Below are 25,256 nucleotides of genomic sequence, written 5' to 3'. Positions count from 1 at the left end.
CATGTGGTCTTCTTGAAACATGAAGTTAGCTTTTCTTCAGCGAGGATGAGATCTGTATTCCCTCCCCTTGAGTCTGAGTGAACCTATGGCTAATACAGAAGTGGCACTATGTGCCTTCTATGGTACAAAATGCCATAGGGCTTCTGCATGGTTCTCTTGTGACTTCTGTATTACGAACACAGCTGCCATGTTAGGAGGAAGCCAAGGGTCAGGCTGCACGTGGGTGCCCCAGCTGATGTGAGTGGACCAGAGAGGCACTGTTTCTGCCAAGCCCTGCCCAAATTACAAAATACAGATTGTCATTTTTTTTTTTGAGTGCCACGTTTTAGGATAGTTGGTTGAGCAGCAAAAGGTAACTGGAACACGAATCAAGGTAGCCTTTCTGGAATCTGTGTATGAGGTGGTAAGAAGAGAAGAGAAAACCTGTCAGGTCAGTACTTGGATGCTGAAGACTGTTTTGTCATCGGAGCATCGTATATCCTTCTTGATCCAGGAAAAAAGAAAAGGAATTTCCCTCAGATGCTCTCATCTGGGACGGAGATTTCCTACTTGAGTGCATTCTCTCAACCGCTCTCTCCTCTGAGTAGCCCATCTGGTCAAGTGGCCCTGTTGCCTTTACTTTAGGACACTTGTGTTCTGGCCCTGATACATTGTGGAGGTTCCTGCAGAGGATTGCTTCTCCTTTGATAACTTATTTATTTTCTCTGCATTTGTTTGGTCCTTATTATTATCATTATTTTTTTTGATATAGAGTTCATTGAACACAATCCCTCTTTTTCTCTTTCAAGAAGTTCAGGGGTGGGGCTTCCCTGGTGGCGCAGTGGTTGAGAGTCCGCCTGCCGATGCAGGGGACGCGGGTTCGTGCCCCGGTCCGGGAAGATCCCACATGCCGCGGAGCGGCTGGGCCCGTGAGCCATGGCCGCTGAGCCTGCGTGCCCAGAGCCTGTGCTCTGCAGCGGGAGAGGCCACAACAGTGAGAGGCCCGTGTACCGCAAAAAAAAACAAAAAAAAAGAAGAAGTTCGGGGGTGATGTTGAAAAGGAGTTGTGTGGGATCCATCAAAAAGGTCAGAGCCACACCATACATTGTTACACATCACTTAGGTAATGTATTCAGCTCTTCTGCCTTATTTTTTCTAAGCATGAACTTTAATGAGAATGGAAAGGGCAACACAAGAATCATTTCTCCTCACAAGGATTGTAAGGAGAGAGATGAGGCAGTGTGTACCTTTCTGATGAATATTTACCTGGTGGGCTGAGATCCTTTGGAGCCCCAGGCCTCTGATATTCTTCATCCTCTCAAAGACTCTGAAAAGCTCACGTCCTATTACTTAATGACTAGAAGCTGTTTCTAGAAGCTAGAATTATATTCTAGAAGCTGTAATCTATATATCTATATATCTATATATATATATATCTAGAATTATATATATATAGATATATATCTATAATTATATATATATTATATATATAGATATATATCTATCTATCTATCTATATATCTATAGATATATATATCTATAGATATATAGATAGATATATATAGATATATATATAGATAGATAGATATATATAGATATATATAGATATAGATATATATAGATACATATATATATATAAATATATATATATCTAGAATTATATCTAGATATATATATCTAGAATTATATTCTAGAAGCTATAATCTATATATCTATATATATATATCTAATATATATAATATATATTAGATATATATATATAATCTATATATCTATAATTCTAGAAGCTAGAATTATAGCAAAGCACAACATGAATCCTAGTATCCAATGTGAAAGAGAAGTGAGTATCTGAATATTAATGTCTTCCTGAAAAATAATAAGAAACATTTCTGTTGATTCCTCTACAGAGAGGGCTTAAAGGGGTGTCTTTGTGGACCATGGGGTTAGTGTCTAGGAGAAACAGAGAAGAAACAAATCGAAATGGTGACCTTCGCCACAGACAGATTCAGCCACAAATTCAAGCTCATAGGATGAAATCAGCGTTGCTCGTGGATGAATGCCCATTCCCAGAGTGGATTCTAGCCTGCCGTTTGGAAAATTTTAAAAATGTTTACACCAAGGGAGAAATTTAAATACTAGTTAGGAGAGACTCCTTTGATGCATTGGAAAACATTATTGGTCTGGGAGTCTGACGGCATGCGTCAGGGTCTGGTCCTGAGATATTAGCAAAGAAAACAATAATAAAAGTGAAAACTATATAAACAAACATCATGGCCATCCATTGAGCATTTATTATGTAAAAGGCATGGGACTAAGCACCTTGTGTACATTGTTACATTTAATTCTTACCCTGTGACAATGGTATTAGTGACACTCAGAAGTAGAGGGAGACTGAATAATTTGATACAGGTCACACATATAGGAAGTGGTAGACCTGGAATTTAAGCCCTTTCTAGGGGATTCCAGAACCAGTTCTTGTGCACTATTCACATTTAATGAGCGGAGTGGGCCTGAGGCAAAAGATTGCCCTCTCTGAGCCTAAGTATACTTCCTCACCTGTGAAATTAGGAAGCTCATTGCTCTGTGTCCTCCAGGTTTGCATTAGTTTCCTATTGCTGCCATTAAAAGGTTACCATATATTTGCTAGCTTAAACAACACACATTTATTATCTTCTAGCTCTGTAGTTTGGAAGTCTGATACGGGTCTCTCTGAGCTTTAGTTAAGGTGAAGGCAGGGCTGGTTCCTTTTAGAGGCTCTGGGGGAGTATCTGCTCCCTTGCTTTTTCTAGCTTCTAAAGGCCACCTGCACTTCCGGGGCTCAGGCCCCCTTCCTTGCATCACCCTAGCCTCTTGTTTTCAGCCTCACATCTTCTCCTTACTCCTTTGACTCCTGCTGCCTCTTGTAAGGGCCACTGTGATTATACTGGGCCCACCTACATTATCCAGGATAATCTCTCCCATCTCATGACCCTTCATTTAATCATACCTGCAAAATCTCTTTGCCAAGTGTGATGACATTCATAGGTTCTGGGGGTTAGGACTTAGACCTACCTGGGGAACCATTTTGCAACCTACCACAAGCTCTGATTTTTTTTTTTTTTTAAATAGGCAGAAGTGTCATAAAAGTCTGTGCCTGACACTTGTAAGATAGTGTGGAGTTTTTTTTAGCTGCCCCTGTATCCTGCCTACATGCTGGACCCTCTCTTCCAGCAGGGGTAACTTTCAGCCCAGGATTGCAACTTCATATGCCTCTTGTCACCCAATATATTGTCCCTCTTTCGGGCCCCTTTTTTTTTTAACTTCATTCTGTGTTGAGTGATCGTTTGTGTGGGATCACTCTCAGTGTCATGCCTGCTTCCTTAGTGTAGACACCCTTTTCCACTGTTGCAAGCGTTCTCTCTCCTGTCCAGTTAATGCGCCTTAGTTCTTCTTTCATCCATATCGTCAATGCAAATACTACATTGGCCCAAATTCTGCAGAAGCTAATGACTGCTAGCCCGATGCAGAGTTCTGCCACCATCAGAAGCTGACATTTTTAATAAGAATTATCAAAAGTGCTTCACGCTCATTACCTAAGACTTACCGCATCCCTCCCCTAAAAACAGCAAAATGGTCTTCTCTTCTCATGATTCTGTTTCAGCCTGTAATTGATCTGTAAACTTCCTTGTAAATGACAGGAAATATACTGTTTTCTGCTGGGAATATTGATCTAGTATTAACTTATAGGAAGAGCAGACAGTAGTCACATATGCTGAAGCCAGTGGTATTTTTCCTTTTTCTTAAAGATCAACAGAGAAATACCACTCGGTGAAAAACTTCTGGTGATTCTTTTGTAACTGCTGTATTGCTGAAAGTAAACAAAACTCACATCTGCCATTCTTTGTATATGGTTTGCCACTTGTTCCACACGATTAAGATTAAGAGACTTTTCACTCATATCCAACTTTGAATTATATATTTTTTTCAAAAGATGCATTCGTCTTTTTAAATTGACTTCAGTGTCTAATTGTGCCAAAAGATTGGTTTTATCTTAAGGTAGACGTTTTAAATAAGACCCAAATAGAAAACTGAGCAAGAATCCGTTGTTTATGAAGCATTCACCGGGCGAACTGCTAAGCATTTAAGACTGGTTATCGTTTAAAGCAAATTAGAAATAATCAGCCAGAAATATTTTTTAAATGCAATGAGTATTCAACTATGTATGTAAGTGAACTTTTGAGCTTGTTTTTTGATTCTCTTGTAGTTCATCTTTGAAATGTATTTATTATTTCTTGAAATGATTCTTTATTGACCACAATTTAGTGTTTGATGGACACTAAAATAATAACAACAACAAAGCTTAATATTTTCTCTTGAAAATAACGCATTTGCTTGTTATTCCTTAAAAGAGAGGACAAAGTAGAATAAAATATTTTAAGATATTAAAAAATTGAGCTATTCAAAGGGGGAAACAGGTTGTCTTCCCACCTTCCATAATTAGCATTCGCAGCCCATCGTGAATGGTGGAACCTATTAAACAGCAAGGCTACCTCCTAGCTACCTTGCTCATCACCAGGTCTCCAGACCATTACCCGGGAAGCAAGAGATAGAAGGAAACTCGTTTAACTCTAAAATCTGTCTTTGTCTTGTCTTCACCAGGCAGCGCAGGCACCCCAGTCATGTTTAACAAGAATGGGGACGCCCCTGGGCGTTACGACATCTTCCAGTACCAGACCACAAACACCAGCAACCCTGGTTACCGCCTGATCGGACAGTGGACAGATGAACTGCAGCTCAATGTGAGTTTTGCTTGGTCCTCTTCCTTTGCTTTTGTGATGAATGAACAGGCTTGTAATATGCTCCCTGAGGCAGACGTTTCTTGTCTGTATGTTTGTGAGCATCCGCAAGTGAACATTCAACTTGTTACGGGCATCAGCAGGGACTGATGACCAATACTAATACAGCCATGATAGCAGTGATGATGGCGCGGATAGGAAATGTGTGTGGAATTCATGCCTGACGTTATACTCGGCAACTGTGTGAATCGTCTCGTGTAATCTGAGGCTCTGATTGCTTTACAGACAAGTTACCAGCTCATACCTTAATACTTTGAGGAGATCTTAATCTTGGTCAAATTATTTTTCCCGTCTGTCCTTCCTTCCTTCCTTATTTGCTGGTGTTTTTTGGTTTTTGTTTTTTTTTTTGTTTTTTTTACTGAGTCACTTTGGCTTATACTGAGAATCTCTGGGTAACATCAGTGTTAATTTCCATAACCACGCCTTCTTTCTGTAAAGCATGACCTTGAGTGAGCACGCAGTTGCTTGTGCAAGGTTATATCAAAGTTCAGTAGCCAGAGCCCATTAGGAAGTCATCTGTAGTCAAACACAGTTAGGTTTCTTTAACTCGCTGCATGAAAAACAAGCGCCTGCCACCAAAGCTTCTTCAGGATGTAGGAGTTCAGATGGGATTCACTGTAGAGTTTGGGCTGAGTTGGGTGTTTCTAAGAAGGTTTCAGGAAGCAGGGATCAGTTTGGGCTTAGGTCATCTTAGGCGGTAGAGACAATTTGATAACTCAGTGTCTTGGTGATTTTGATCTAGGAGGTGGGACGACAAGAGCTGGGCAAGAATTGTCACAAACAAAAAAACAGTAGACACTTATGTGAACTGGAAAAGGGAGATGCTGAGTCATTTTTGTGGTTGCAGAGCATCCTTGTTTCTGTCTAATTTCACACATGATGGCAGAGTGACCTTGTTTTGTCTTGTTGCACCATCATAATGGAGTGGCCTTGTGTGATTAGCACTTACATCCCCCTGAAGTGGTTCTGTTTGGAATATGCCTGCCTAGGTGTTAGCTGACAGCTTTCCAACCACCTTTTTTTTTTTTCTCACTTTTTTAATATTTCGGGTTCAACATTCAATAATGTGCTTCTAATAATACTTACAATGCCCTATTTGAAATTAATGGTTAGTTTAAATGAATATACCCAGTCTTCCCAGGGAATAAAGAACACACGGGCTAGGGTACCTCCACCCTGGCTGGGCCCAGCACAGCTGGAGCTCAGCACACCATGCGTCCCCTGCTTGTCTTCCCCTCCTGGGAGGGAACTTAAATAGGCCAGGCCTGAGCCTGGTGGCTGAGGTCCTGGAGCCTGGGGGTGATGGCAGAAGTCAGAGCAGTAGGCGTGCTGCAGGACCTCTTCTGCTGAGATGTGCTGGACCATTTACACTTCAAGAAGTTCTACAGCAGGTCCTTTGATGTGGAATCAAGCTTGAGTATGACATTCACCAGGGATATTGTGGACAGGTATATTGGGTAAGGCTTATAAATCAGGTCGGGCTTGCCAAGGTCCACAGATCTACTTTGAAATAGTAATATATACAAACACGATTTTCTTGTGTCCGGCAGGGCCCTGCATTATTATGTGTTCTCCAGAGAAACAGAACCAATAAGATACATAGCTAGCTAGATAGATAGATAGATTGATTGATTGATTATAAGAAATTGGCTCACAATTCTTATGAAGGCTGAGAAGTTCCAAGATCTGCACTTGGCAAGCTGGAGACCCAGGAGAGTTAATGGCTCCAGTCTGAGTGTGAAGGCAGCAGAAGACCGATGTCCCAGCTCAAAGATAGGCAGAGAGAAAGAGGATTCTCTCATATTCAGACTTTAATTCTGCTCAGCCCCTCAGATTATCTGAGGCACACATACACTGGTGAGCAACTGCTTTACTCGGTCACCAAGTCAAATGTGTATCTCATCCAGAAACTCCCTCACAGACAGACCCTGTATAACGTATAACCAAATACTGGGGCACCCCCGTGGCCTCATCAAGTTGACACATACAAAGAACCATCACAGGCCCTATCCCAGAAAAGTCCTTCTAATGTCTCTTCCAAACCTGGAAATTATGCCATTAGCCTTTATTGGTGTACACCTTAGGAGGCACTTTGGAAATGATTGAGATCAGGGCTTTTTGAGAGTAGAATGCAAAATTGATGTCTTGGGGGCAGTAGAGCTTGGGTCATGATTTTTAGAAGGAAGGATTGTGCATAAAGGGGGGGTTGATGAAGCCATGACAGGATGTTTACCTCCTTTGTACATTGTCCTGCGTGGCTCTGCTTGTATCTGTATTACCATCCCAGTGAGCTGACAGGAAGATTATTCTGTTTGGTTTGTATTTTAAGCTTTATACGAATTGTATCTTATTAGCCATTCAACAAGCAGGGTTTTTTGTTTGTTTGAAAGCACCCGTCATGTGATAAGCATTGTGGGAGGCAGTATGTACATAGTGGAAATCGAAATAAACATGGTCCCTGTTTGCACGTAATTGAACATCTAGGGCATAGTTACATGGTAAACAAGAGATATTTGTGTGAAAATTCCCAAGTGTGGTAAGAGGCAGGGTGGGAGAAGGAATAATGGAGGTGGAGAGGGGCCTACTGGATGAAGAGCAGATGATGGGGGAAGAAAGAGTGATCCACGGAGCAGGTCAGCAGGCGGACACTCCATGGTATAGCTAAGGGAGGGGACGGGGAGGAGAAGTTAGGGCAGTAGGTAAGAGCCAGAGCAGGCAGTCCCTTGCAGGCCATGGTAAATATTTCTAAAATTTTATTCTGAGTGCATTTCAAAGCCACAGAGAAGTATTAAGCAAGGGAGTGACTGGATCAGAATTAGGAATAAAAATTATTTTGTCTACTGAGAAGGTAATATAGCAAAGGGCAAGCATGGGAGTGGGAAGACCAATTAAAAGTGCACTGCAGTTGTGGAGCTGAAATAGAATGGCTTAGTGAAGGGGTTCTCAAACTTCAGTGTGCAACATAACCATCTGGAAGGCTTGTAAAAACACATATTGCTGGGCCCACCCCCAGAGTTTCTGATTCAGAACATCTGGGAGTGGAAGGAGGCCCAAATATGTGCCTTTCAAAGGAGTCCCTGTGTTATGCTGATGGTATTTACTTTGAGAACCACTAGCTTAGAGAGTGTGGTAATAGTGGAGATGTAATGAAATGAGTGGAAACACACACACACACACACACACACACACACACACACATACACACATATATATGTATATATGTATATGTACATCTGTAATTACATATATATCTTATAGGAAGAATAACATAATTTAGTGATGGGTTCAGTACTGGGATTAAAGGGAAAATAATACTGGGTTTGAAGGAAAAATAAGAGTGAATCCCACGTGTATAGCTTGAGGCCGTTTGGATGCTATAACAAGAGATTAGGGAGTCTCCTGGGAATGGGAGGAGAAAAATTGAGAATCCCAGTTGAGTCTTCCCAAATATATGAAAGCCTAAATGAAACGGATATAAATCTGAAGCTCAGAAAAGAGTTTCGGGTCATAGTTATAAAAAGAAAATGTAAGTTGTTAATCTATAACGGGCCTTGAAATGCATTAGAGAAAGAGAGAGAGAGAAACTGTAATAGCAGAGAACCCAAGGCCTTGAAAAACCTCATAGAAAATGACACAGTGCCAGTCCAACTACTCTAAATAGCACCGAACTTAAAAGATCCTGTTTCATTTGCCTGGCAAGTTGGGCCGACCATAAATACTTGGGACTTTTGTTTTTGTTTACAGAAGCTAGACCAGAGATGTAAGCCTGACTTAGCACTAAACAGGAACATTTCTGATTCTACTTTGTCATGCTGAGAGTGGTATGGCAGGAAGAGCAGACAGGACCACGAATCCTCAGCTGAACCCAGTAATTGATGCTCAGGATAGCATGCACCTTAAAGGTACAAATGGCTGAGCCAGGAACAGGGACAGTTTTAGACCCGTGAAGGGCTGGGTTAATTCAGAGGGTGGCCACTGTGGTAAGTGGCCTTGGGAAGAGGTTACCATGTTAATGCCTTTTATGGGCTCCTTACAATACTGTAAAGTCCAATTTGAATCAGTAAGAGAAGACTAAAATGGAGGTGAATGCAGTGCTCAGAGGGCACTCCACCCTTCTCACTGAACACCTGGGCCATAGCCCATAGCCTGTCCAGTGGTTTGTATCCTGTCCCTCCAGCATCACCGTGCTCAAGATATTACTTTTGCTCTAATAATTCTGATTCACTTAAAAGTTCTGTGAGAGTGAATTTGGGGCAAACTTAGTTTTGTAGGTTTGCTTTCTCCTAGTCAATGAAATAAAAGTATGTCAAGTGACAAGTGTACTTCTCATTTACAGACTTGGGGGTACTCGTTCAATCCCCAGTTAGATCATCTCTAGCAAATGGAATTTCCTGGAGAGCTTTCTCTGTGGTCAGTAATTGCAAGTGAGTTTCTTAGCTAAGAAGTCAAGGTTTTAGAGTCTTATAATCCCAGGGCTATAGACCAGACTGCTTGCCATTCTGTACCCAATCCTCTGGAATTCAGATGCCTAGGAGTGCACTGTCTGTTACAGAATGCACCCTGAGCCCTCACTGGCGGAGTAATAGCTGTAGGCCCTGTCTCCTCTCAGGCTAACACATGACCACATGGTTTGCTACTACAATATTTCTGCACCAACAAGAATTCATCAGAAGAAAATCCTTAAGAGCAAAGCCATTCACTCTCCCACTTAACCACCCCTACAGAAAGAACCCTGATTTATTCTCTCAGGTTTGTACAGTATGATGCAGAGATTCCAGAAAACATTTTTCCCGGCAGGGAAGCAGGCAAAGGGATAATGCAACCCTATCTATTGCTTGTCTGCAGGGTGTCAGAAAGGATGGAGCTCCTGGAGATGCTGGGAGAAACGAGGGGCACGTCCCTGCCCTTGGAGTTCCCTGAATAGGATCAGGGCTCTGTAATTGATAAATTGCATTTACAGCATTTAGATAGGTTCTGATTTAAGGCACTGACTTACGTTTGAACTGGAATTTGAAGGATAAGTAATAGTTCCCAAGATGGAGAAGAGGAAAAAAAATATTTTGAAATGAATAATGCAGTCCTGTTTAAAAATTGGGATGGGGAATATTTTGGGAAAAACAAGAAATGAAACATAGGTAGTTTAAAAAATTATAAATTTATAATGTGAATAAACATATACATTTGCATATTAGAAACAAAGGTGACTTCTGTCATCTTTCAGTTATTTGCAATTAGTAGGAAATTTAGATACGCTTAAAATGTTCTTTTTTCAAATAACTGATGTTCTTTAAAATCCCAAATTGTTGATTAAAGTTAAAAAAAAAAAAGCTCCTCTTAATGGGCAGCTTCCTACAGTGAACTGCACACTCTCTTAAGTGGAAGTTTGAATAAATATCACTTACCCTTTATTGGCACCTCTGTCATCTGCCCGTATGTAGGCTAGTCCAACTTTGTGATCTTCTGAGGTGTGGGGGGCTTTATAAGTGATTTGTTCCCTGTTGAACTGACTTTCTACCTAGGGACTGAAAACTCCTAAAAGAATCTGTTTTAATTATTGTTTTATGTACCTACTAGAACTAATATCTGGAACACAGCAGCCTTTTGGGCTTGTTGTTGTTGTTAATATATAAAGACATGTAAAATTAGCATGAACTCTTTTTAATGGTAGACATTTTCTACAGAAAGCAGCCACAGCACACTTCTTCCCTCTGGGAAGAGCGCCCAAGCTTCTTTTAGCCATGTGGTCTGCCGGGCGTAGTTCCCAAGTCCAGGGGCCACACCTGATTTAGCCTAAGCCAATCACCGTGGCCATAGTGATGATGGGCAGTAAACTGTCCAATCAGGATGAACCACTGGAAATCTGCCAGCCAATCCAACACCTCCTATTGGAGGTGGGTGTGGCCCTCAGGAGCCCCAGGGAGCCATTTGGAGGCCACAGAGCCAGGAGCTCCAGGGAAAATGAAGCAAAACTTAGGGAAACCAGGTGGAGGTGACGTCCTTTGAGCCCTAGGAAACCTTTACTGGAAGCCATTTATAGCCCCTCTGGATTGTTCCCTTATCAATCAATGAAGGCGACTTAAGTGTGGTAACTTTGCTATCTACTATCTCATTCACTACAGCAATACAAAATGAAAAAAAATTGTTTTAATGTGCCCAAATTGGGGGAAATAAAATGTCAGCCTACCCTCAATAAGCAGAATTTTCTCAGATTTCATTAAACTGAGGTGATAAAAAATTAATTTTAAGAGTTGTGATTTTGTTAAATATTGAATCTTTCACCCCGGTTAGAATTTAGGCTTTCACGGGCGTTTAAAGACATAAAAAGTACGGTTGATTGCAGCAATTACTGTTTAATCCAATTATCTCTCCCCAAATCAAGATTTATTTACCATGCCCATAAAACTACTAATCACGCTATTGTTTCATAATTGCAACAGTAAAAATGTTTTAGAAGTCTAATCACACTCCTAATTTTCAATGCACTGCGTGAGATATGGGGTAATGGATAGCCAAAATCAATGTTGACAAAGAGAAAAATACGTAAGTTGTCAAAATCTAGTGCTTCTTTCAGCTTCAGTGCGAAGGCTTCTTTTACGGAATCACCTTATTGTTCATCATAATTAATGGCTCATATCTTATAATTTATAGTTTTGTTATCAGTGATTAGGGCTACAGGTTTGCAGCTGATGTGATTAAATGGATCTGGGTCTCAGCTCTGCCACTTACTAGCTGTAAAGCAGGATTACAATAGTACCAATTTCATAAGGTTATTGTTAGAATTAAATGTAGTACTGTATGTAGCGTACTTAAAACAGTGCCTGGCACATAGTAAATATTCAACAAATGTTAGCTACAATAGCAACTGTAATAATAATTTAATATCCTTAGTTTATCGCCTCATCCATAACTGTTAAAAATGTCAGTTTCTAGCACTCAGCTGTATTTTTTTCTTCTTTCTACCGCAGCACCTAGCGTAATACTTAGCATGTAAAAATGGCTTGTTTTATATTAAATAGATGAGTAGATAAGCAAACAGTTCAATTATGTTATAAATTACTTAGGGCTGGGCTTGTCAGTTTTGACTTGTCAGAATTCCCAGTGCTTGTTGCATGAATGGATGAGAAGATGTATCCAGAATTCTACTGCAGTCAGCAATTCCATGTGATTCAGGGATCCATTCAAGACCTTGGTTTACCAGACAAGTTTCTTAAGAATTTTACAAGTGGTCTGAAAGCTGGCTCACACTGCAAGGTAGACTTTTTTGGTCTCTGAATGATAAAGCCAGTCAGGAAAAAAGGAGGAAAAGGGATAAAAGAATTGGTTTTAATTTTGTTCCAGTTGATCTTTAGGTTTAGAAACCTATCTGTGGCTATTTGAGAACACGGAGTGGGATTATTATTCTTGAGGGATCAAGCAGCGGAGTCGGTGGCTACTTTTGTGTTGGTGAAAGTGAATTGATTCATAATCACACCATTAACACTGGTCGCATCCACTGCCTGCCTCTCTAGGTTTTAATGCTGCGTTAGAGAAAGAGTCAAAACAACAAAGGATTTAGGATCGTGGGGCTCTGGTTTATAACCATGGTCCTGCCCAGTTCCTAGGTCTGTGAACCAGGACAAGGACAGCCTCTCGGACAAGATGGCATTTAACCAGAGACCAGAGTGCCAAACGTTATTTCCGTTTGTCAGCGTCTCTAAATCTGTGATATTTTACACAGGACGTGTACCAATCCGGTAGAGTATGTACTGCTCTTCCAGTTGTCAGCCAACTTGACACTAGAGATCTCAAACGGAACACAAACAGCAGGTGTGTTTTAAAACTTTAAAAACTTTAAGTTTTAAAAAAAACTTAAGAATAACTATATTTCTGGCTTTTCTTTTGAAAAATCAGAAGATCAGACAATAATATGCCTTTGTCCCATGCAGTTACAGCTAACTGGATCTAAGTAGAGGCTTCCCACTTCAGACACGGTGTGTGTTCTCCATGTCCCCACAGACCCCACTATCCCTTACTGCCTGACACCCCGCTAACTCCACCCCCTCTCCTCATTCCTTACGCCCACAGGCATCTCATTTCATGCACCTCATCTAGACTTCGAGTAGTTTCTGACTTATCTCCACTAGTTTGGTTTCCACGTATGCTTGACTTTTTATAAATGGTCTCTGGGAATTGTTTTCTAACAATCAACAATAATTTACTAATAGTGTTAGTGAACCAAAACAGCCGTAAGTATGTAATCCTGTTTTTTTACAAGGGTCAGTAAATACAGCCTGCAAAAGAGAACTGCTTTAGCGAAGTCAACAATGCTTTTGTGTGGAGGCGTGTATTTGTACATACTCTGAAACAAACTGAAAATGAAAGAAACCAAGATCACCCTTGTGTTGTCAGCATTTCTTCTAGTAACCAATGATGTATAACTGTGTTCTGTCTATGAACGTCTGGAAGATGAATAGTATTTATAATTATCAATATGGTTTCATAAACATGTGCATTACAGAAGCCTGAACCCCCATTATTTCTCGTTTGCAGTGTAGGCGTTCCAGCAAATCACTTCTTGTTTATTAATATACGCCTATGTTCTGTGGGGAAATTGTTGAATTTCATTACTCACTGTGTTTTGGGCTCAGGCAAAATACATTTGAAGGAAGAAATAATAAGAAGGATGAGTTTAGAGAGCTCAAGTGTTATAACAGGGATTCTCACCTGTTGTTGCCACTCCAAAATTAGAAAAGGAAAGAGATGAGTTTATGTAGCCCCTGCCCGTTTGCCCTGGGAAGCCAAAAATCTGAGGATGGCCTGATGGTGTTAAAATGGAAATGTAGGAATCAGATTTGAAGTGTTTTCAACCCACCGTGAGATAGTCTTATAAGGTAGGACAGCATCGAAAGCACAAGTTTTGAGTCCTATCTCCTCAGATAAAGCAAATCATTTACTATCTTTGAACCTCAGTCCCCTTGTGTATTTAAAATCGAGTCAAGTCAAGCAAAACAGCTACTTCACCAGGACCCTTTGAGAATGAATTGCTGTACTCTCCCCGATATAACTAAGCATATGAGATTCATGGTCATACTTCTTGTCATATTTCTTGCTGCCGTAAATAATTACCAGAGGTACTTCCCTGGCAGTCCAGTGGTTAAGATTTTGCCTTCCAATTCCGGGGTTGCAGGTTTTTGGTTGTTTGTTTGTTTGTTTTTTGCAGTACGCGGGCCTCTCCCTGTTGTGGCCTCTCCCGTTGCAGAGCACAGGCCCCAGACACGGACACGCAGGCTCAGCAGCCATGGCTCACGGGCCTAGCTGCTCCGCGGCATGTGGGATCTTCCCGGACCGGGGCACGAACCCGCGTCCCCTGCATCGGCAGGCGGACTCTCAACCACTGCGCCACCAGGGAAGCCCCGGGGGTGCAGGTTTAATCCCTGGTTGGGGAGCTAAGATCCCCCATGCCTCACGGACAAAAGACCAAAACCATAAAACAGAAGCAGTATTGTAACAAATTCAATAAAGACTTGAAAAATGGTCCACATCAAAAAAAAAAAAATCTTTAAAAAAAAATAATAATTACCAGAAACGTGGTTGCATAGAACACCACAAATTTCTTATCTTGTGGTTCTGTAGGTCACAGGTCCAATAGGGATCCCACTGGGCTAAAATCAAGGTACCAACAGGGTTGTTTCTTTCTGGAGCCTCTAGGGGAGAATGTGTTTCCTGCCAGGTCCTTGGCAGTATTTAGTTCCTTGTGGTTGTGGGACTGAAGTCTCTGTTTCTCTGCTGCCAGCTTCTCCAGGCCGCTTTGATGCATTGGCTGCCGTTCATTCCTCGAGTCCCTCTCATGCTTCCAAGGCTTCCTGTCTCCTCTATTGCAGTTGCATCTCTCACTGACTCTTCTGCCTTCCTCCTGCGCTCTGAAGGGCCAGTGGGATTACACGGGGCTCACCCAGCTAATCCGGGATAATCTCCTTATTTTAAGGTCTGTAACCTTATTCCATCTGCAAAGTCTCTTTCGGCATGTAATGTAACATATTGACAGGTCAAGAAATTAAGATGTGGAAATCTTTGTTGGGGGGAGGGGTTAGAGGGGGGCAGATTATTTTGTCTAACCACAGTTCTGTACTACATAACTTTGCTTTTCGACGAAGCCTATAAAATCCATATTACATTCTCAACATTCTTTTTAAAATTTTTTCTTTTTAATTTTTAAAAATTTTAATACCCCTCTATCAGTGTCATATTTTAGTTAAATATTTTTGTACAGTTTTAGAGGTCACTTTCCGTTTACAGTTATTGCAAAATATTGCCCATATTCCCCATGTTGTAAAATACATCCTTGAGTCTCATCCTTGAGAGTTAACGTTATTTGTGTAAACAGATAAGAATTGTATGCAGTTTTCTTAAGCATCTTTAGTATCTAATTGAGGTAATCTGTTTGATAAATGTTCTAATCACATACCTGGAAAAGTCTGGGGAAGAACCCTGAATTAAGAACTCTAAATTCATGATAAGTAGACAGAATCCTTCTCAAGTGATGCGTTGGGATTGAAGATTAACAGAAGAGGAAGTGATGCCAATACCATAGGAGGCTTAGCTAAGCTACAAGGGTGAGTTCTGTTGACCTCCAACGTTTTCCTCTTTTAGCCTCCACAGTCCTGAGCATTTTGCTCTCATTGCATTATTTCTCTTTAAATGACAAAGCAGAAATGCAGAGAAAGAATAGATTGGCAGTTTCTGAAACAGTTAAACATACAGTTGCCATATGAACTAGAAATTCCACTCTTAGGTGTATACCCAGTTCTGACGTTCTCTGGTCTATATCGAAGGTCATAGAGCAGTAGAACATTGTAGCAAATAGCTTGGAATTTGCAAGTTGTTGACTGTCAGCGCCCTGACATGGCTACCAAAATTGCCTGTTGATATTGCAAAGTGACGTTTGTAGTTCACTGCAGTAAGGGGGCTACCATCTTGAAAGTCTTGGTAGAGTCTCAGGAGAGGGAGGGCAAGGGCAAATATTTTTACAGTTTGGCTGTCTGGAGAAAGGGACTTTTTTTAATGGGGGAGATTTGATCAGAATTGGGCAAAGTCTGTGATAGTACAGTTTAGAATCGGTGGATCCGGCAAGGAGGGTTTTGAAGCAAGTCTTTTTGCGAAACTCTTGTTTGATGAGGGGATTTAACCCAGTTGAGCGATTATTGGTCCTGAAAATGAGCTATTTACCCTGATGGAAATGTTTTCTTTTCTTTTCTTTTTTTTTTGAGAATGGGGTGATACATTGTTCAAATGGATGGATTTTCAGGAAGTTCCTAAAACAAACCTTGAAAAATATTTGTAACTTTTATCTTCCTGGGTAAGAATTTCTTTGGATTGTAGAATCGCATTAGTACAGACAGTTTTACTTTCCTTGATCCTGTTAAGCTGGGTGGTTGCAGGCAAGCTGTTGTGAGCAGGTAGTCAGAGTTAGAAATCTTTAGTCTCTGATAAACCGGCTGTGTGCAGAGCCATCCTCAGTGGAGTTCTGGGACACGAAGTGACAGGCTACTTGGTGGCATCACTTTTACCCACATTCAGGGTTCATTCTTGGTCAAATGTCATAGGCCAAGGTGAAAAGTCAAACTTATCTCCCGTTTCTACTATCCTCCAACCTTTAGAACCAAAATAGCACAACCACCGAGCATATGTCATCCTAAACTACTCCAATTACTTAAGCAGGTCAGCCCTATAATTGACGCTATCACACTGTTTAAATTACAGGGTCTGTCCTAAGTAGGGGGCTTAGTCTAAAAATGTTCATTTTTCAGGTTACTGAACCTGGAAGACCCTACACCCAGTTTTCTCAGGTGAGCACTGCCATTCCTAGGGATGTTTTGCTCATGCCATCTTTCACTTTCCAGTATTTGATATAGCATGCTGTTTACAGATAGCTTCTCCAAAAAGTCTGCAGCTGAGAGTAGTAAACTCCCCTCCAAAGTAAATCTGAATGAGCAACGTCGCCATCCTGCCCTCAGTAGGACAAATTCATGAATGTGTTTCCCATGCCTGGGAACACGTTCTGGCTGGTCTTTACACAGCTGCACAGCTGATTTCCCATTGTTAAGAATAAAAGTGGCTTCAATGAGTTTCTGACCCCAACAGTTACCGTCTCTCATTTGATTGATTATGGAGCTCAACGAGAAATCTCTGTCCTTCTCAGAAAATGGAGTGAGGGGAGCCTAGGAGGAGTGGTCTTCCAGCTACACTCTTTGTCTCAGGTCTTGGAATTGTCTCGCCCGCCATTCAGACAAGCTCTCTGGCCAACAGGTGTTCATTCCTTACAACCTCCTGAACAAACACTCATCGATTCAGGTGTAGGGGGCGTTTTCAATTGTCTACTAACAGTCCTCCCAGCTATGACAGTGAGGAAGAAGTAACAAGCAGAGAACAAGGAAGACAGAAAAGATGCGGTGGGAAAACATCAAGAAGGCGAAACTTTTCATAAATAACAAAGGCGTTCTTGATTCATCGTGCAGCCATATTGCAACAGAGCCTTCACAATGACTGAATAGGACCCGAGGGTCTTTATCTTAGCAGGGAACATGATGCCTGCCATTTGAAATCACACTCTGAAAGCGAGCTTTAACACATTGATGGATATGCATTGGAAAGGTAAGTGGCTGTTTGAAATTGCCCTGAAATCATTTATGCTTCAATAAGAAGCTCCCATCGAAGTTGGTAAATAGTCAGTTACGTGATTTGTGCGTTTATTTCCTGATATTTTTTTTTTCCATTAAAAGTATAGATCACGGGCTTCCCTGGTGGTGCAGTGGTTAAGAATCTGCCTGCCAATGCAGGAGACATGGGTTCAAGCCCTGGGCCGGGAAGATCCCACGTGCCGTGGAGCAGCTAAGCCCACGCTCCACAACTACTGAGCCCGCGCGCGCAGAGCCCGTGCTCTGCAACAAGAGAAGCCACCGCAATGAGAAGCCCGCGCACCGCAACCAAGGGTAGCCCCCGCTCGCCGCAACTAGAGAAAGCCCGTGCGCAACAACGAAGATCCAACGCAGCCAAAAATTAATTTTTTAAAATAGTATAGATCACCTTGGCTGTAAAGGCCAGTTTACAGGATTCAATCAAGAGTGCCGGATTAGAATGTCAGGAGTCTGGCAAGGAGCGGTGGGACCAAGAGCTCTTCTCTCATCACTGTTATTGTCACGCAAATGAGTACCATCCCGCTTCAGGGGACTGCCTGTAGAAGACTAACTGATCTGTTTTGTAGTCCTTAGCTGGCAAGATTGTAGCAAAACTATTGAAGATTTCCTGGATGCCTTGCAAATTTCACTGCCAAGCGTCTTATTAGGAACAACCAGTATTGTGAGCACTGTGATAATAGAGTATTCAAGATTTAGGGAGTGCCTTCTTTTATGGGCCCCAGCTCTATATTGAACTTTGTTTTTACAGACAAGTGAAGCTAAAATGGCTGAGAGGATTATTTGTAAACACAAATTACCAGTGATTCTTCTGTGTGACCTTTCCAGAGTCACATCTGCTTTCTCCGCCTTAATTTTCCTTTCTAAAAAGTGGAGAGGAAGTAGTAGGTCAATATTAACAGGTATCTGCTGACATCGGTCATCGACGAAGAGGTACTGTGACACAGTGTTAAAAAGCATGGGCTATGGAGGCAGGCTGCCTCCTTTTACATCCCAAGCTCCACCACTTTCTGGCGCTACCACTAAACTTGCTGCACCTCACTTATTTTGCCTCACTTGCTTTATCTGTAAAATGGGACCCATAGGGGTACCTCTCCCATAGGACTGTTGTGAGAATTAAGTACATGAAAAAGTGCTTAGGATGATGGCTGGTACAACAATGTTTGCCAGTACTGCTCTTATTTTTGTTAGTGCTTTTCTTAACACCTGAAATGACCTGTTATTTGTTGGTGCCAAACATCTCCACCCCTCTCCCCTTCCTCCAGGATCAGGGTGGGCCTTCTTCCCCCATTCTGCCTTCTCCCCCGGGGGCCTTTGTCTCACCCCTCACCCTGTGCTCCTGTCACATGCTTTCTGACCTTTCTGTATCTGGTCACATCTGTACTGGAAATGCCATAGTCCACCCCTGAACTGAACACGGGCCCCGGCTTGTTCATTCCAGCTTCTGGATCCTCCAGGGCCCAGCAAGTGTTAGGCCCCAAACTGACGCTTACAAATGAAATTGCACAGTAGTAAAATATTCCAACCTTGGATGTCTTCTCTGGAACCTGTAAGGAACGGCACCAAGAAACGGAGGAGAGCTTAAACAAGCTTTATTTGGGAACGCTCCCGGGCGAGGTTCACTGGTCCGACAGAAAGGGGACAGAGAAGTCGCGCCCGGGTGAAGGTCTGGGCAGAATTTATAGGGGAAGAAGGGAAAGGGGTGTGGTGAATCCGGGAGGGCGCAGGGTATTCCTTATTTGGTGGCTTTTCGGGTATCGTTGGCAGTCTTGGGACCATTAGTCCCGCCCCTCGAAAGGCGGGAAGGCTGGGCCAGGTGGAAAGTCCCCAGGTCAGTTTCTGGAACTGGGTGATCCAGAAAGTTTTGGTCTGATGCAACCTGTGAGCCTGATTGCATTCCCCTGCCTCGGGCCAGTTGGCCTTACATCCCGACATCTTTGGTGTAATGGGGCGGCGTTCTGATCTCTGGCTACTTCTTGCTGAATAGGGGAGTCGGGCGACCAGAGGTCCGAGGCTTAAGGGAGACCAGTGGGGGGTTCTGTAGGAAGCAAGGTGTAAGGGCCGAGGAGCATTTGGTTTGTGGCCACCCGAGAGACTTCCTCCATGCGCCTGCGAAGGAACCTAAGAAAACAGGGAGCGAGCATGAACAAGATACAGATGAGAATTAAGGGGCCTGAGACTGGTGTTAGCCAGGTGTAGAGGGTGGGCCGCCACCAGTCGGGAATTGGGGAGGCGGACTGTCGTTGCCCGCGTTGGAGTTCTTCTTTTAAGCGTCGGAGAGAATCCACGTATTGGAGGACTATGCAGGGGGTGAGAGGGCAGGAAGTGAGGTCCTGCGCCAGAGCCTGGCCAAAGAGGTGGGGGCTGTCGCGGAAGCCCTGGGGAAGAAACATCCAGGTGAGCTGGCGGGAAGCGTGGGTATCTGGATCTGTCCAGGTGAAAGCAAAAAGTAGGAATCAGGGTGTAAGGGGATAGAAAAGAAGGCATCTTTGAGATCAAGGACCGTAAAATGGGTGGTGGACGGGGGAATATGGGAGAGCAAAGTGTATGGGTTTGGTACTACTGGGTGGAGGGGAATTATCGCCTCATTGATTAGTCGGGGGTCCTGGACCAGGCGATAATCCCCAGAGGCCTTGCGGACAGGCAGGATGGGGATGTTGCAGGGAGAGTCCATGGGGATGAGGAGTCCCTGGTTTAGGAGTCTGGTGATAATAGGTTGTAGGCCCCTAAGGTGAGTCTCAAAGATGGGAAATTGGGGCCTTGATGGAAATTTGGAGGGGTCCTTTAGGCGGATGAGGACGGGGGAATGGTGTGTTGCTATTATGGGCTTAGAAGTATCCCAGACTTGGGGATTGATTGGGTTTGGTGTGATTGGAAGAGGGGAATAGGAGGGGGGAGGGTTCTAGAGACAGGTCGAGAAGAGGAAGCAGGAGTTGGGAGGAGGAGATCTTAGGGTCAAGTCTAACCAGCTGGAGGGAGGCCCCTAAGTGGGAAAAGGACATCTTGGCCTAGCACAGGAACTGGGCAGGATGGTATGACTAAGAAGGAATGAGTAAAAGGGAGTCCTTCGTTATGACATGGAAGTGGACCGGTCTGGAGTGGGAAGGATGGTTTGCCATCAATACCCATGACCGAGATCTGGGAAGGAGAAACTGGCTCGGAATAGGTAGGCAGGACCGAACAGGTAGCCCCCGTGTCCACCAGAAATGAGATGGACTTACCCGCTACCTGTAGCGTTACCCTGGGCTCGGTGAGGGTGATGGGGGCGTCTTCGAGTCCGGGTGCCGTCAGTCGTCAGCCAATCCCAGCAGTTCGAGTGGTAATGCCGTTGGGTCGGCCTGCCCCCCGCGTGGAGACGCTAAGGGAGGGCCAGTCGTAGGGCAGTCACTCTTCCAGTGGCCCGTTAGCCCACAGCTGGGACAGGGCTTAGAAGGAGGTCGGGGATTGGGACATTGGCGAGCCCAGAGGCCTTCTTTTCCGCATTTGAAGCAGGCCCCCGGCGGGGTTGCCTTTTGCGTACCCCGTGGATGCTGTGATCCATGGGACATGGCCGTCCTTAGGGCGGCTACAAAAGCTTGGGCTTGGAGGGCCACCTTCTGGCGCATCCGAGCCTGTCGGCTGGATTCTGCCAAATCCTCACGGCCATTGTAGACTTTAAAGGCCATCTTTACCAGATCTCGAATAGGGGTCTGAGGGCCGTCTTCTGCCCGTTTTAATTTCCTTCGGCTGTCCGGGGCTGATTGGGTAATAAAATGGGTGGCTAGGACCATTGCCCCTGCCGGGGTGTCAGGATCCAGCCGGGTGTAGAGAGTTAAGGCCTCTGTAAGGCGATTGAGAAAGATAGCTGGATTTTCGTTAGGTTCTTGGGTTATCTCTTTTAGTTTTTCAAAATTGACTACCTTATGAGCGGCAGCCTGCATGCCAGCCAGGAGGCATTGGACCATGAGGTCGCGTTTACGGCGGCCATCTTGGCCATCCTGATAAGTCCAGCCTGGATCGGTGCCAGGTACGGCAGTCGCTCCGACAAGCATGGAGTTGTCAGTAAGGTGAACCTGATCTGCATGGTTTCGGGCAGCAGTTTGAATTCTTTCCCTCTCGTCAGGGGTCAGAGTAGAAGATAGGATCACAAAGATATCGTGCCAGGTTAGATCGTAAGCTTGAGAGAGAGAGCGAAATTCTTTGATGTAACGGGAAGGGTCGGCAGAAAAGGAGCCTAATCGCTTTTCTATTTGAACATGAACTGTAATCCTTCCGCTCCTGCTACCTCCCTCAGAGGGCAGAGGAGATTTGTATCTTGGGAGTCCTGAGAGCGTGTTTGTGCACTAATTGGCGAAGCAAGGGGCGTGGGAGGAGAAACCGTTGAGGGAGGCGGGGGGAGCGGTTGGACGGGCCGGAGCGGGTTCGGGAGGAGGAGGGACCACTTCAGGGTAGGGTGGAGGTTGGAGAGGAGCTCTGGAGTGGGGAGAGGCGAGAGATTCGGGTGGGTCGGCTAGTGGAGAGGGATCATCGTCAAAGGAAATTAGGGGCTTGGATGCAGGCGATGTCTGTTTGGCAAGAAGGATCTGGGAAGTGGAACAGTCGACGCAGAGGGAAGGGCGGGAGCGTAAATACCAGAAGGCCTGGACATAGGGGACCTCGGACCATTTGCCCGTCCTGCGGCAGTAATTATCTAGATCACGGAGGATGTTAAAATCGAAAGTCCCTTCAGGAGACCATTTGGATTGATTGTCTAGAAGATACTGCGGCCAGGCCACAGTGGAATAGAAAATAAGCCGTCGGCGACCGAGATCTTGGGAGAAACCGAGGGCTGTAAAATTGGCTAGGAGACACCCCAGGGGCGTCTTAGAATCTGGTTTCGATTGTGAAGTTGCCATGACCCCCAGTCTGTCCCTGAGTGAATGGAGAGGAAGAGAGGCCTCCCTGGTCTCCGTCTCCAATTCACGGCAGGTCGGAGAGCGGTCAGGCAATTGGGACGTCTCCACAGTTGCCCGAAGCCCAGAGAGAGGACGGAGGAGTCCCTGACGCGGCCGGCCGCGATTAAGGACAGGAGTCCGATGGGCAGGGACTCTGAGGGTCGGAGGAAACAAGGGAGGGGGACTTACCCCGTTTTCTGCCGGATCGGGTGGATGAGTAGAGGTTCCCTGGTTGTCTTCTGGGGGAGGGGAGGAGCGGCCCGCGCGGTAACCCGCGGGGCTTGGTATCTCTCCCGGGTTTCGGCACCAAATGTAAGGAACAGCACCAAGAAACGGGGGAGAGCTTAAACAAGCTTTATTTGGGAACGCTCCCAGGCGAGGTTCACTGGTCCGAGAGAAAGGGGCCAGAGAAGTCGCGCGCGGGCGAGGGTTTGGGCAGAATTTATAAGGGAAGAAGGGAAAGGGGTGTGGTGAATCTGGGAGGGCACAGAGTATTCCTTATTTGGTGGTCTTTTCGGGTATCGTGGGGGACCGTTAATCCCGCCCCTCGAAAGGCGGGAAGGCTGGGCCGGGTGGAAATTCCCCAGGTCAGTTTCTGGAACTGGGTGGTCCGGAAAGTCTCCAGGTCAGTTTCTGGAACTGGGTGGTCCGGAAAGTTTCGGTCTGATGCAACCTGTCAGTCTGATTGCGTTCCCCTGCCTCGGGCCAGTTGGCCTTACAGAACTAACTTTAGTTGAGAGAGCTGTGTAGCTGCAGTTTAGAAAGGTTATTATTGGAATGAGCAGAAGCACCTTGGTAAAGTTCATTTATAAAATGCATTTAACCTAGTAAGATGCCCAACTTCCCGAAACAGTGCATCCCCCAGAGACTCAGAGCCTAACCTCACCCAGAGAGAGGGCTAAGAGGGGACAGGAAGTCTTCTGCAGACAGAGACTAAGGAAGCGTTAACCACCCTTCTTAACTCTGGTGTGTACTTCAGACCTCTTACCTTTTTTTTTTTTTTTTGCGGTACGCGGGCCTCTCACTGTTGTGGCCTCTCCCGTTGCGGAGCACAGGCTCTGGACGCGCAGGCTCAGCGGCCATGGCTCACAGGCCCAGCCACTCCACGGCATGTGGGATCTTCCTGGACCGGGGCACAAACCCGTGTCCCCTGCATCGGCAGGCGGACTCTCAACCACTGCGCCACCAGGGAAGCCCCATCTTACCTTTTTAACTCGCAGATGCCAGCTGGCTTTCAGAATGAATCAGTGAAGACCGATTACTATCCAAGATGATTATTTTCAGAAGGCACCCCATGTATGTGGCCAGAGGTAACAGATTTAGCTGTGTTAGGTAACTTGTTTAAGAAGGAACCGTCCACAGAGGCCAAAGCTTTGGGGCTGCTGTTAGCCTGCCTCTGTTTTTGAATGTTTGTTTCTGAGTTGTGTGTCTTTATTATTTCTGTTTTCTTCCTCTTCACTGTGATCACCACTAAGAAAAATCGTCCTAGGTTCCTTTCTAAAAGATGCCTTTTGAAATGTAATTTGACTGTTTTGGGATCCCCTTCTTGCAGCCATTTCTCATGGGATTGCTAACTTCCCTTCCTCCCTGTAAAGCCCGTATCTTCCAATTAAAAAGTGAAATGACATACAAATATATTCAGGAGACTGTGGTACATATCAATTTCTAAGCTAGAGCATGGTATAAAGGGGGCTCTGATGTCCAGTTGTTACCTTCCGAAGGAAGTGTTAGTCTTTAATCAGGAGTCTTTGTTCTTTTCCCCCCGGAAGAGCAAAGAGCAAGTTTGAAGTGTCAGAAAAGGTGACTTCCTTAATGTGAAAAATACAGCTGTCCAACTTTAAACATGAACTTAGCCGTCTTTGTTAATCTGTTGTGCTGGTACTTCCCTTGCAGTCATTTTCCTTTGCTCAGGCCACCGAACCTCACGCTGAGAGCGCTTTTCAGTAACCGTGAATTTGCAGGCTTTGTGTTTTTCAGGCCAACTGGTGGGAAATCTGGGGAGTTACTGACCTGTTGAAACACCATATGTTTCTGCCATCTTAGGTGGAAGTCTTCACAGCTAAGCGCTGGGCTCTGTTTCATCAGCTGTCATGCTATGGGGAAGGTTCTGACTGGGTAATTGCTCATGCCATTAAACGTTTATCTTGGAAAAGAAAAAAAATTTATCTTGGCCAGCGTATCACGTAGACATTTATTTTTTAGCTGGGTGATGAATGGGACCTTGAAAAGCAAGGGGAGAGGAAGAACCATGGGATTTAATCTGTAAATATCTTTGCTCGTGCCCCTCCTTTTGCCAAGAATATTTATTGCAAATATTTAGTAACAAGTAAAGTCTGGGGACCAACCAGTCAGAGTCACCAGCCATGGTTGGACCAGAGTCCTGGCAGCATTCTGCTGTGTTACCCCATAAGTTGTTGTATCATGGACAGACCCAGGGTGTCCCGGGGGACGGGTGGGGTTGCAGAGCAGTGGGGAGTCCTGGAGGGAGGGGGCAGTCCTATTCACCAACTCGCGTGAGGGGATTTTAGTAAATATTTTAACAGCTCACAAGGTCATTCCTGTGTATATGGCTGCTTTTCAGTCCTGTCTCCGCCTGCCTCCCCCAGGCACGCAGTTGCCTATATGTCTTTGCAGGAGCAGATCCAACGTCACTCTCTCTGCACAATCTTCCCTAATTCCCAACTGATTCTACTTAATGTCCCCAGAGCACTGTAACCCTGACTTTATGATATTAAAGTCATATGCTAAGGACCAGAGGACAATTACGTCTTGGAGGAGAAGAGAGTGTGGCCTCTGGCATGCAGTTAACTTCTCTGGGCCTCAGCGGCCCTCCTGTAAAGTGGGGACAGCAGTACTGT

The 25,256-nt window shown here is 44.4% G+C and overlaps 1 protein-coding gene across 1 annotated transcript in view; it reads left to right on the top strand.

Moving 5' to 3' along the window:
• GRM7 (glutamate metabotropic receptor 7) overlaps positions 1 to 25,256 on the top strand; it is a gene marked incomplete at its 3' end in the record, with an annotated part of 570,397 nt that overhangs the window by 290,925 nt on the left and 254,216 nt on the right. The window contains exon 6 of the mRNA XM_082847450.1: positions 4,618 to 4,757. Within this exon, the coding sequence (XP_082703576.1) occupies positions 4,618 to 4,757 (140 nt within the window). The remainder of the gene's footprint in view (positions 1 to 4,617; positions 4,758 to 25,256) is intronic.

The sequence above is a fragment of the Leucopleurus acutus genome (genome assembly GCF_964270905.1).
Source record: "Leucopleurus acutus genome assembly, chromosome: 10".
Taxonomy (NCBI): Eukaryota; Metazoa; Chordata; class Mammalia; order Artiodactyla; family Delphinidae; genus Leucopleurus; species Leucopleurus acutus.
The sequence above is the reverse complement of the archived record's forward strand: the minus strand, read 5'-3'. Positions and strand labels throughout refer to the sequence as shown.